At 33.4% G+C, this 13,355-nt stretch overlaps 2 protein-coding genes across 2 annotated transcripts; both read left to right on the forward strand.

Moving 5' to 3' along the window:
• Positions 1-3,678: 3,678 nt before the first annotated feature.
• LOC143077021 (uncharacterized) lies at positions 3,679-6,086 on the forward strand. Its single transcript, XM_076252909.1, is given in 2 exon segments — positions 3,679-3,682; positions 5,473-6,086. Coding segments are annotated over 2 exon segments (618 nt in total).
• Positions 6,087-6,527: 441 nt separating this feature from the next.
• LOC143077022 (uncharacterized) lies at positions 6,528-9,193 on the forward strand. Its single transcript, XM_076252910.1, has 2 exons — positions 6,528-6,536; positions 8,417-9,193. The coding sequence occupies exons 1-2, from the start codon at positions 6,528-6,530 to the stop codon at positions 9,191-9,193; spliced, it is 786 nt and encodes a 261-aa protein (XP_076109025.1).
• Positions 9,194-13,355: the final 4,162 nt, after the last annotated feature.

Genomic DNA, 13,355 nt, shown 5'->3' on the forward strand with positions numbered 1-13,355 from the left:
CAGAAACAATAAAGATATGTCACACAGTTATTAAAATAAACGATCATGGTTCTTTATTGTAATTTGGGTATTTAACAAAGAACAGGAGAACCGAAGTGCAACAAAATTAAACACCAACACACATTAAAACGAATTACTTGATAACAATTGCCACATTTCTGACTTGGTTTAGGACATTTAAAAAAAATGGTGGGTTAAACCTGGTTTAATGGCTTGTGACAACTCCCACTTTTTGACAATATTAAAAAAATATCGCTAAAACACTACGTGACAGAAATGCAACACAGACACACGCAACAACATTCATAACAGATAAACTCTTAAACAATCAATATAATAGTCAACACAACATGCAAACCACAGTACAACAACAAAAATAGTTTATAAAATACAAACACCACAGGATATCAAATATTGTCACAATATTCGACCAAACAATAGTCATGACAATGATGATATGGAAAGTCAATTTATAACTATTTGGACTTCAAACGATAAGACATTACAGATTATCCAAACGAAACCATAACAAAAAAAAACAACATCAAAAATAAGTATATGAATGTAATATGTACAAAACACCGAGACATGCCGCAAAGCAATGAAAATATATCTTTAATATTACAGTCATATATTGGAATATGACAATGATGGTATTGAAAGGCAGTTCTATAATCATTTGGACAACAAACGATACGACATAACACAGTATTCAATTGAAACCGTAACAGAAACATAAAAAATGATTACACGAATGTTGAATGTACGAAATACAAAAACACGTCGTGAAGCAATGTAAATTCACTATCGGCATAACAGTCATAATCGGGAATAGGTTCGCTACTTAGCAGACTGACAATATAGATGTACATCCACAATCTAAGACGTGGTAAAAATGTCATTAGTTAGTTTAGACATAGAAACATCATTTATATCAACCAATTCGTGCTGGTGTCCTTAAAATTTATTGAGTGTCATTTGTAATCTTTTCCGATCATAACAGATATAGGAAGATGTGGTGTGAAGCCAATGAGACAACTCTCCATCCAAATAACAATTTATAAAAGTAAACCATGATAGGTCAATGTACGGCCTTCAACACGGAGCCTTGGCTCACACCGAACAACAAACTATAAAGGGCCCCAAAATTACTAGTGTAAAACCAATTAAACGGGAAAAACAAACGGTCTAATCTATATAAAAACGAGAAACGAGAAACACGTCGTATAAATAACATAAACAAACGACAACTACTGTACACCAGATTCCTGACTTAGGACAGGTGCAAACATTTGCAGCGGGATTAAACGTTTAAATGGTACCAAACCTTCTCCCTTTTCCGAAACAATAGCATAACATAACAACATAGAAAAGCACACGATAAAATATCAATTGGCAGGCTTAACTCAATCAGACACCACTGCGAAATATTTAACCCTTCGAAAATAATCACTTTTGAAAAGAAACTGTTTTAATAATACAGGTAAATCTTGAAGTTTATACAAATATAGTACGAATAAGTGAAAATTAGAAGATATTCCACATAATCAAAGCTGGTATATAGACCAGATCCATATTAATATAAAATAACAAAAACGAATTATAAACAGTATCAACAGGTCGAATTAACAAGAACATACGATTTGAGAGTACTCGCAGTTACTGACAGCTAGTTAAAAGCCAAGAACAATAAATAATAAAAAAAATCATGCATCCGAGACTAAAATCAACTAAAACACATCCCAGGGATTTAGTATTTTAACGTCATGAACAGTCAGAGAAGACATGACTTGTGCAATGCCAAAAATAAATGAATCGACAGGTAGTAGGATAGTGAGGAGCGACCTATATAGGGATAAACGTGTCTGTGTCTCTATACATCCCGCCTCAAAAGAAGATACAATTTAGTTATGTTTTAATTTGCTAATGACAAAATCGATATTAGTGTCAATATAAACTGTAGTCAGAGATCTAATTATAATATTGGTACGATAACCCTTACTTATAAGTTTGTTTAAAGGTTCGATGAGTTTACACGGGTCACATATTGATTTCCTCGCTTTAAGTACAATATTACCGTAAAATTTAGGATTTGAAATACCATTTTTAATAAGTTTTCTACAGGTACAGCCAAATTTAATAATCAAATCTTTGTATCTATGAAAGAATTTAGTAAAAGTTTTAAGTAATTTATGGTATCGAAATCCCTGACACAATAATTTCCCAGTGATGCATTGATTACGTTCGTTAAAATTTATGACACCAGAACACACACGGGCAAACCGAACGAGTTGGGATATATAAACACCGTATGATGGAGTCAGGGGCACATCGCCGTCTAAAAAAGGAAAATTAACAATAGGAAATGAAAATCGTCTCTTTTGTCGTAAATTTTAGTATGAAGTTTCCCGTTTGAAATTGAAATGTCTAAATCTAGTAGGACAACTGCTGCTGTTTATGTTAGATTTAAATAAAGTAAGTTCTTTTGGGTAAATTTTGGAAGTATATTTAGAGAAATCTGGATTATTCAACGAAAAAATATCATCCAGATAACGGTAGGTATTATTGAATGTATCAACCAAATATAACAATGATGGGTCTTTACTGAGTTTGGTCAAACACTGAGATTCATAGCAATATAGAAATAAATCTGCTACCTGACGATACTCTTTATCGCCGAAACGTTCATAAATGTTATCTAGCAGAAAATTTAAAGCTTCAATCATATCCTCACATTTCCAGTAAGTGTATCTAGCATACTTTCCTTTTTCGTTACAGAAAAATGCTTTAAAAGAGTTACAGCAAATAAAATTACAATGAGATTTTTCGAAAGACTATTTTATCAAATACAAAAACTTTTTTCTTTATAAGATTGTGTGGAAGTGTAGTGTACAGAGTATAAATATCATAACTGTCAACAGAATTATAAAGACCATCAAAAGCATGTATTTTATTTAAAACCTCTAAAGGATTTTTAAAAAATAACGCTTTTTGTGCTGTTTCGTTATAAGAAGCACACTCCTTATATGAAATTAGTTTAGTTTAGTGTGAACATGCACGAGCATACCGTATCTATTGAGATATTACACACCATACAGAGCACAGTGTATGTTACTGGTGAGAAACGGGATATTGATAATTGGGAAGTTAAAATCATCCCTTTCGAAATAGTTTGTAGTGTGAAGTCGTCCATCTGTGTCAGTATTAAAAAAAAGATTAAGGTATGAATCAGTCCCTTTTCAGTAGTATCCTTAATTGCATGTGCACTAGGATATATGAGATGCAAGTACTAACTGAAATATTGGTTATACAGTGATAAGACATCATCAATATATCTGAACGTAAAATTAATGAACTTTGCAAAAACGTGGTTTTTTTTCTGTTTGGTCTTTTAGAAGTTTCTGAATTAATTCTGCTTCACACGAGTACAAAAACAAGTCGATCAGACGGGGTGCACAATAAGTGGATTCCATTGGAATATCGACTGTTTGTTGAAAGATCAATCCTCTTAACTCAAAAAATATATTGTCAATTAAAAAGTCCAGCATTTTGATAATATCATCTCCATTGTATTCTCTGATAGAATCAGTTTCACAGTGTTTTTTTACAAAATAAGAATTATCATAACTCAACTCAATTTATATCTAAGATTCCCATTTATAGAACAAGCTCTGTGTAATGGGTTTGTGCACTCGATCTATCAAAAGAGTATGAGGATAAGTAGTGTAAAGCGTAGAAAATCAGAGTTCCAAATGTTGCTGTAAAATTGCAGATATTATGATAAAAGATTTATAAGTAGAATTTTAGAGTTTTTAAGAATCCCTATCTGATTGACACCACTGGTTAAATATTTATCATAACCACATTTTGCTTTTACTGTAGAAAGAATATTAGTCATCACTTTTGAACATCTTGGTGCGTAAAGCTATGTATCGTTTTTTATACTTACTTTGGTGAAGTTTTGGTATCCAGTACAATGACGGTAGATTTCTCCGTTTTCTTTGTAAGTATTTCTAAATGAAAGAAGAACAGATTTGTGATATTGTAAAATGTCATCCTATATAAAGGTTGTTAAAGAAAATGTAGGATTACCAGTGGAGCTGTCTATTCTAAGCTCTATTTAAGACATTGCAAATAAAAGTTTTTACATATACGAAGACTCTCTTATTAGAAGCTGTATCCTTAGAACAACGACATTGTTGTCATGCAAAGAGGATAAAGCATCCACAATTCCCTGGTTCTTGAATGGGCTGTAACCCCTTGTGCTCGTAGAACATCGTAGTTTCTGAATGCATGATTGAATAGCTATGTTACATTCAGACAAAGTGACCAGTTACGGTTCATCTGGTTTGCGCTTTAACCATTTTTTAGCATAGTCCCCAACTGCATCCATCAGTAACCTTAAGTTTTTTTCAATTGATGGGCTGGGGAATTCTGTATGTTTGTCCCTTGACTAACAACTCTCTTAGTTGTTTATTTGTAACGATGCCAAGGTCGCCAGTAATAACATGACCAGTTGGACTATAATTGTATTTTGACGATGCACATAAGCAATCCGGGGTTTGAATTTTACATCTTTGAGATGACACTTTAATAGAATATAACTATTTTCATTGTTACACATTTAATTTCACCAAAGTACAGTAACTCATCATTTACACTAATAACGCATGTATTAACACGTATTAGCCATTAGTAAGACAATTTGTTTATATTTTTCTTTATTGCAGTTTTAGATTGAGGAAACTAGTTCTAGGCATACCAAAGATAATTTAGTAGGTAAATGTTGACTGAACGGAGAGAGTTATACTGAAGAATACGTTTGCAAGGTCGTTCGTTTGTAAAATCCGTATACCGTTAAAAACCTGACTGAGCATTTGTAGAATTTTAGTATTCTACGCCATTAATCGGTATAAGAGCCGTACATTATTTGTATTATCTCTTTCAATAAAAAATGTTGAGACGGATTTTTCGTCGTCGTATAAGATGTTTAACAGCCCTACTAACTATTTACGTCGTCGTAGTTTCAAAACTCAAAAGCTTCTCTGATTCTATAGATAAACCCAAAGAGCTTCAAAATGTAGACAAACGCTCAGAAGGACCAGTGTTAAAGTCATTCGTTACAAATCGGCCAATTCCGTACCTTCATCGCGGAATCACCCGAGGGTTGCCGATTTTTTAAAGAATAACTAGAAAATAGTTGGAGCTGGGGTTCATCTTAGTTAACACAATACAGAAGCAGGTGGTATCGATACAAACAGATATGATCCTGCAAAACCGATTGATTTTTTTCTAACAGTACCAAAATTCAGCAGACGACATGAAAATCTTAAGCTTGACAATACTATATATTCTTATAAGATATTAATATTAACACCATTGCATAATAGTCCAAAGACGTTGTTTACATTTGCACATGAGATCTGCGAACTAAAATATGATCATGCATTAATATCGATAGCTTTTGGTGAGGACGGGAGAACGGACGTACAATAGAGAAAGCTAAATTTATCATAGATCAGTTGAAGGCGTCAGGGGATTGGCGGAATATTCATCAGAGAATTTAACAATATAAACGAAGACAGCACTTGGCTAAAGCTAGGAATTGATTGTTAAAAAACGCTTTATCTGATCAAGACTATGTGTTATGGATAGACAGCGACATAGGCGACTTACCTCAAGATATAATACAACAATTGTTGTTTGCCAAAAAGGATATCGTCAATCCCTCGTGTTTATTTAAACAAGGACGAACTGTCAGAAATTATGACAAAAACCTGTGGAGAGAAACGCCCCTTTCTCTAGAGAAACAAATGAAAATGCCTGCTAATTATCTGGTAATCGAAGGTTATGGTTCAACGTCTCGGATATACTTACCCGATCTGCGTGGAGAAGGGCGTATTGTCCCCCTAAATTGTGTTGGTGGTTGCACTCTTCTGGTACAGGCAACGTGTCACAGAGAAGGGTTAGATTTTCCAGAAACTCTGTTTGACCACCATATTGAAACAGAAGGTTTAGCTAAAAAGGCAAAAACAATGGGATACTCCGTTTATGGCATGCCATTTGTAGAAGTGTTTTATTTTTGAATTAAAGTTCTTTGATGTTTATAACGTTTATATTGTATCCCTTGCATATCGTTCAAACACTGGATTTTTAGGGAATTTATTTCTTTATAGCTTCGACTGTAGTGCACATTCACAGATTTAAGTTGTATTATATAAAATCATGTAGCATGTCTGCCACAAATCGAATAAAAATTAAATCACAAAAATACTGAACTCCAAGGAAATTTTAAAATGGAAAGTCCCTTATCCGGCTTATCGATTGGCAAAATCAAAAGCTCAAAAACATCAAACAAATGGACAACAACTGTCATATTCCTGTCGTGATACAGGCATTTTGGTATGTAAAAATCGTGGATTAAACCTTGTTGTAAAGCTAGCTATACTTCTTACTTCTATGACAGTTGTATGAAATTCCATAACATATAGTTTAACATATACATATGTAAATAAAAACGCGAAACCATGGTACTGGTATATAATACTAAGTAATTTGGACTGGAATAATTGTGAAACATGCATGAGAATACATCCTTTTTGAATCGTTTCCAGAACTATGTCCTTTACGATGCTTGTTTACTAAATGTACGTAAAAAAACATCGCTTTTTGCGTCTTTCCTTCTCTAAAAGTTAAGTAACCAGTGGTTTCTACTTTGAAAGCAGTAGAGTTGTTGTGGCCATCACCCTCTTTTAAAGGAAATTTGTTAGGTCACGTGAAATATCGTCGAAAATTAAACTAAAACGATCCCCTTTAAGGCTTTTGATATGTGGAAAGTTAAGAAACCTTCTTTTTTTTTTAAATATTTCTTGAAATAAATTTTACTTTTCAGTATTATTTTTTTTTTTAAAAGTGGAAACCAGTTACATGTTATTCACGCAAATATCCTTATAAAAGATTGAATATGTTAAAGAGAAGAAAAAAAAGGTCCACACCGGTCCTCTAATTCCAGCCCAGCGATTGTAGAACTACCTCGATCTTTCTAAATCGGAGCATGAATTTAATTTTAAGATAACAGGTTAAATATATATATAGAGTTATTATCACAATTGTGGAAGGTCCTGAATTCATGTGGAGCAGAATCTGTTTACCCTTACGGAGCACTTGATATAACCCTTCATTTTGTCTATGTTCGTGATGCTCAGTCGCTAGTTTTCTTAACCTTCTTTAATATTTCTACCCGGAACATAATCAATTGATACTATAATATAATAATTTTGCTATCATGTCACATTTTCTTGTCGTTTCCTTCCTGTATTTTCATCTGAAGAAGGCATCGAGGTGTTCCTAATTGAATTGTTAAAAAGAAAAAGAAAGATGTCCATTTTCTAGAATAGTCCTCAACTGCATCCATCAGTAACCTGAAGTAATTTTTCCAGTTGATTGGCTGGGAAATTCTGTATTATGGTCCCTTGGCTAACAAATCTCTTAGTTGTCCATTGATAATGTCAGGATCGCCAGTAATAACATGACCCCCGTGACTATAATTGTATTTTGACAATGCGGAAGTTTGAATTTTACCTCTTTGAGGTGACACTTTAATAAAATAAATTATTCCTACACATTTAATTTCACCAAAGTACAGTAACGCATCATTTACACTAACAACTCTTGTATTAACATTCATTAGCCATTAGTAAGACATTTATTCATATTTTCTGTTTTGCAGCTATCGATTGAGGAAACCTGTCCTAGGCATAGCAAGGATAAGTTAGTAGGTAAATGTTGACTGAAGGGAGAGATTTATATTGAAGAATACGTATGCCAGGTTATTTGTGTTTGTACAATCCGTTACCGTTAAAAGCCTGACTGTCCGTTTGCAGAATTTTAGTATTATACACCATTAACCGTTATAAGAGACGTACATTAATTGCATTATCTCTTTCAATAAGAAATGATGAAACAGATTTTTCGTCGTCGTATAAGATGTTTAACAGTCCTACTAACTATTAACCTCGTAGTAGTTACAAAACTCATACGGAGTTTCTCTGATTCTATAGATAAACCCAGAGAGCTTCAACATGTAGACAAACAGTCAGAGAAACAAATGTTAAAGTCATTCGTTACAAATCTGCCAACTCCGTACCTTCATCGCGGAATCTCCCGAGGAGTGTCGATTGTTTTAACGAATAACGAGATAATTTTTGGCGTTGGAGTTCATCTTAGTTATGACGACACAGAAGAGAATCGTGTGAAACAAGCAGGTGGTATCGATACGAATAGATATGATCCTGCAAAACCGATTAATTTTATTCCACCAGTTCCAAAATTCTCTGTTTCCGATATCGTTTACCGGTTGTCGGAAAGAATACGACATGAAAATCTTCAGCTTGACAATACCATATATGCTTATAAGATATTGATATTAACACCGTTGTATAATAGTGAGAAGACGTTGTTAAGATTTGCACGTGAGATCTGCGAACTCAAATATGACCATGAATTAATATCGATAGCTTTTGGTGAGGACGGGAGTACGGACGGAACAGTAGAGAAAGCTAAACTTATCATAGATGAGTTGAAGGCGTCAGGGTTTCGTAACATCAGTTTTTATCATTTTGACATCGATCAACAAGTAATTGGGGATTGGGGGAATATTCATCAGAGAAATCAACAATATAAACGAAGACAACACTTAGCTAAAGCTAGGAATTTACTGTTAAAAAACGCTTTATCTGATCAAGACTATGTGTTATGGATAGACAGCGACATAGGCGACTTACCTCAAGATATAATACAACAATTGTTGTTTGCCAAAAAGGATATCGTCAATCCCTCGTGTTTATTTAAACAAGGACGAACTGTCAGAAATTATGACAAAAACATTTGGAGAGAAACGCCCCTTTCTCTAGAAAAACAAAGGGAAATGCCTGCTAATTATCTTGTACTTGAAGGTTATGGTTCAACTTCTCGGATATACTTACCCGATCTGCGTGGAGAAGGGTGTATTGTCCCCCTAGATGGTGTTGGTGGTTGCACTCTTCTGGTACGGGCAACGTGTCACAGAGAAGGTTTAGATTTTCCAGAAACTCTGTTTGACCACCATATTGAAACAGAAGGTTTAGCTAAAAAGGCAAAAACAATGGGATACTCCGTTTATGGCATGCCATTTGTAGAAGTGTTTCATTCATGAATTAAAGGTCTTTGATGTTTATAACGTTTATATTGTATCCCTTGTATATCGTTCAAACACTGGATTTTAGGGAATTTATTTCTTTATAGCTTCGACTGTAGTGCACATTCACAGATTTAAGTTGTATTATGTAAAATCATGTAGCATGTCTGCCACAAATCGAATAAAAATTAAATCACAAAAATACTGAACTCCAAGGAAATTTTAAAATGGAAAGTCCCTTATCCGGCTTATCGATTGGCAAAATCAAAAGCTCAAAAACATCAAACAAATGGACAACAACTGTCATATTCCTGTCGTGATACAGGCATTTTGGTATGTAAAAATCGTGGATTAAACCTTGTTGTAAAGCTAGCTATACTTCTTACTTCTATGACAGTTGTATAAAATTCCATAACATATAGTTGAACATATACATATGTAAATAAAAACGTGAAACCATGGTACTGGTATATAATACTAAGTAATTTGGACTGGAATAATTGTGAAACATGCACGAGAATACATCCTTTTTGAATCGTTTCCAGAACTATGTCCTTTACGATGCTTGTTTACTAAATGTACGTAAAAAACATCGCTTTTTGCGTCTTTCCTTCTCTAAAAGTTAAGTAACCTGTGGTTTCTACTTTGAAAGCAGTAGAGTTGTTGTGGCCATCACCCTCTTTTAAAGGAAATTTGTTAGGTCACGTAAAATATCGTCGAAAATTAAACTAAAACGATCCCCTTTAAGGCTTTTGATATGTGGAAAGTTAAGAAACCTTCTTTTTTGAAATATTTCTTGAAATAAATTTTACTTTTCAGTATTATTTTTTTTATTTAAAAGTGGAAACCAGTTACATGTTATTTACGCAAATATCCTTATAAAAGATTGAATATGTTAAAGAGAAAGAAAAAGGAAAGATCCACACCGGTCCTCTAATTCCAGCCCAGCGATTGTAGAACTACCTCGATCTTTCTAAATCGGAGCATGAATTTAATTTTAAGATAACAGGTTAAATATATATATATAGAGTTATTATCACAATTGTAGAAGGTCCTGAATTCATGTGGAGCAGAATCTGTTTACCCTTACGGAGCACCTGATATAACCCTTCATTTAGACAAACGCACAGAAGAACAAATCTTAAAGTCATTCGTTACAAATCGGCCAATTCCGTACCTTCATCGCGGAATCACCCGAGGATGGCCGATTGTTTTTAAGAATAACGAAAAAATAGTTGGAGTTGGAATTCATCTTAGTAATGACGACACAGAAGAGAATCGCATGAAACAAGCAGGCTGTATACAAACAGATTTGACCCTGCAAAACCGATTAATTTTATTCCACCAGTGCCAAAATTCTCTGTTTCTGATATCGTTTACCGGTTGTCAGATAAATTACGACATGAAAATCTTAAGCTTGACAATACCATATATTCCTATAAGATATTGATATTAACACCGTTCCATAATAGTGAGAAGACATTGTTTAGATTTCCACGTGAGATCTGCGAACTCAAATATGACCATGCATTAATAATATCGATAGCTTTTGGTGAGGACGGGAGTACGGACGGAACAGTGGTGAAAGCTAAACTTATCATAGAGGAGTTGAAGGCGTCTGGATTTCTTAATATAAGTTTTTATCATTTTGACATCGGTCAACACGTAAGTGGGGATTGGGGGAATATTCATCTGAGAATTCAACAATATAAACGAAGATAGGTTGTTATCGCTTTGACACATTCACCATTTCCTTTCTCAATTTTAACACTTAGCTAAAGCTAGGAATTGATTGTTAAAAAACGCTTTATCTGATCAAGACTATGTGTTATGGATAGACAGCGACATAGGCGACTTACCCCAATATATAATACAACAATTGTTGTTTGCCAAAAAAGGATATCGTCAATCCCTCGTGCTTATTTAAACAAGGACGAATTTTCAGAAATTATGACAAAAACATGTGGCGAGAAACAACTCTTTCTCTAAAGAAACACATGAAAATGCCTGCTACTTATCTGGTACTCGAAGGTTATGGTTCAACGTCTCGGATATACTTACCCGATTTGTGCGAAGAAGGGCGTATTGTCCCCCTAGATGGTGTGGGTGATTGCACTCTTCTGTTACGAGCTAAGTGTCGTAGAGAAGGTTTAGATTTTCCAGAAACACTATTTGACAACCATAATGAAACAGAAGGTTTAGATAAAAAAGCAAAGACAATGGGATTCTCCGTTTACGGCATGCCATTTGTTGAAGTGTTTCATTCATGAATTAAAATTCATTGATGTTTATAACGTTTATATTTAATACCTTGTATATCGTTCATACTCCTCTGGTTGTACTGAGCACTAAATTATCGATGTAGCTAACGTTCGAATGCTAGAGAACTATGAACAAAGAAAACAAATGACAAACGGCAATTTCTTTAAAATGATTCGCAGATTAGATCGATAATGATACTACGAAACTAAGGTATTAGTGGTGAAAGTTTTTTAATGGCACTACATGGATAAAACCAGAGGATTCCGAATATTTGGCAAAAATTCAAAAACATGAGAAGCGAACGTCCTTAATTTTATATATAGTCATTTTCTTAATTTACTAGTGTTTTACTGCAGGTGTTCTAATCAACCACTCGAGACATTTTTGGGGGTTTTGTTGTTGTTGTTTTTTCTTAATTTTTCTTTTTTTTTGGGGGGGGGGGGGGGGGCATGTTCACGGCGATAATAAAATCACTCTGAAATATCTCACCCTTACATTAAAATAAAAGTCCAATATGATGCAGTTTACTACCATACTCAACTTTATGGATTTGTTTTAATTTTTTTTAACAACATTATATAATTATTCATCAAATATGCTTGTTACATTGTTACACCAAGAAACCAAGCTTTTCTTGATGCATACTGTAATATTCCACCGATTGCCCAGGTTAGCAATCAGCTGCTGGTATATATGTATATATTATAATAATATGTATAAATTTCTTGAAATACAATTATACAACATTTTAATACATTATGTTTTATTCTATCAATCGTCTAAACTTCTGTTTAGTGACTTTAGTAATGGATTAAGTTTCACTGTTCTGTTTTCGTTGTATCTTTTTATGTATTCTCGAACAAAAATTTGATAAACATTTACCTTTGTCAATTTCTGATTAGATTTGTATATGGAAAAACCTAAGATTGTGAGGAAATAATTCAGACCAAAATAATTTTTGTCAAAAATTTTATATCCAAAGACTAATTGCTTTAATGATACTCTAAAATTTAAATTTTATTTTTATAATTAACTCGTGAATACTTTTCCAAAATTTTTCTAAAAATCGACAAGAAATAAAAAAGTGGTTATAATCTTCTTCTTCGTTACATACATATCATAGATTGTCATTCGTCTGTTTCCATTTAAACAATAATTGTTTTGTTGGTAATATGAATGGTAAAAGTTTTCATCTATATATTTTTAACTTGTTTTCTTCTAAATAATGAAACATGAAACATATAGTTGGTTTTTAAAAATTCTGAACTCCGAGGAAATTTTAAAACGGAAAAACCCTTATAGAATTGCAAAATCAAAAGCTCAAACACATCAAACGAATAGAAAACAACTGTCATATTCCTGACTTGGTACAGGCATTTTCTCGTGTAGAAAATGGTGGATCAAACCTGGTTGTATAGCTAGTTAAACATCTTTCTTGTATGACAGTTTAACATATACAAATGTACATATATAAATAAAAACGTGATACCATGGTACAGGTATATAATTTGGACTAGAATAATTGTGAAACATGCATGAGCATACCTCCTTTTCGAATCGCTTCCAGAACTATGTTCCTTTAAGATGCTTGTTTACTAAAAAAAACATCGTATATCGAGTATATATTTGCTTCTTTTTTCTCTAAAAGTCAAGTGATCTGTGATCTCTTAGACTACTTTGAAAGCAGTAGTTATTATGGCCCTAAAATATCGTCGAAGATTAAACTAGAACGATCCCCTAAAAGGCTTTTGATAGATGGAGAGTAAAAATACCTCCCTTTTTAAAAATATATTTGGAAATGAATTTTACTTTTTATTATTATTTTTTTATCTAAAAGTGGAAAACAGTTATGCATGGTATTCACGCAACTAGCCTTATAAAAGGTTGATCATGTAATAGGAAAGATCCACACCTGTAA

Source organism: Mytilus galloprovincialis, chromosome 5 (assembly GCF_965363235.1).
Source record: "Mytilus galloprovincialis chromosome 5, xbMytGall1.hap1.1, whole genome shotgun sequence".
In the NCBI taxonomy this organism is placed as follows: domain Eukaryota; kingdom Metazoa; phylum Mollusca; class Bivalvia; order Mytilida; family Mytilidae; genus Mytilus; species Mytilus galloprovincialis.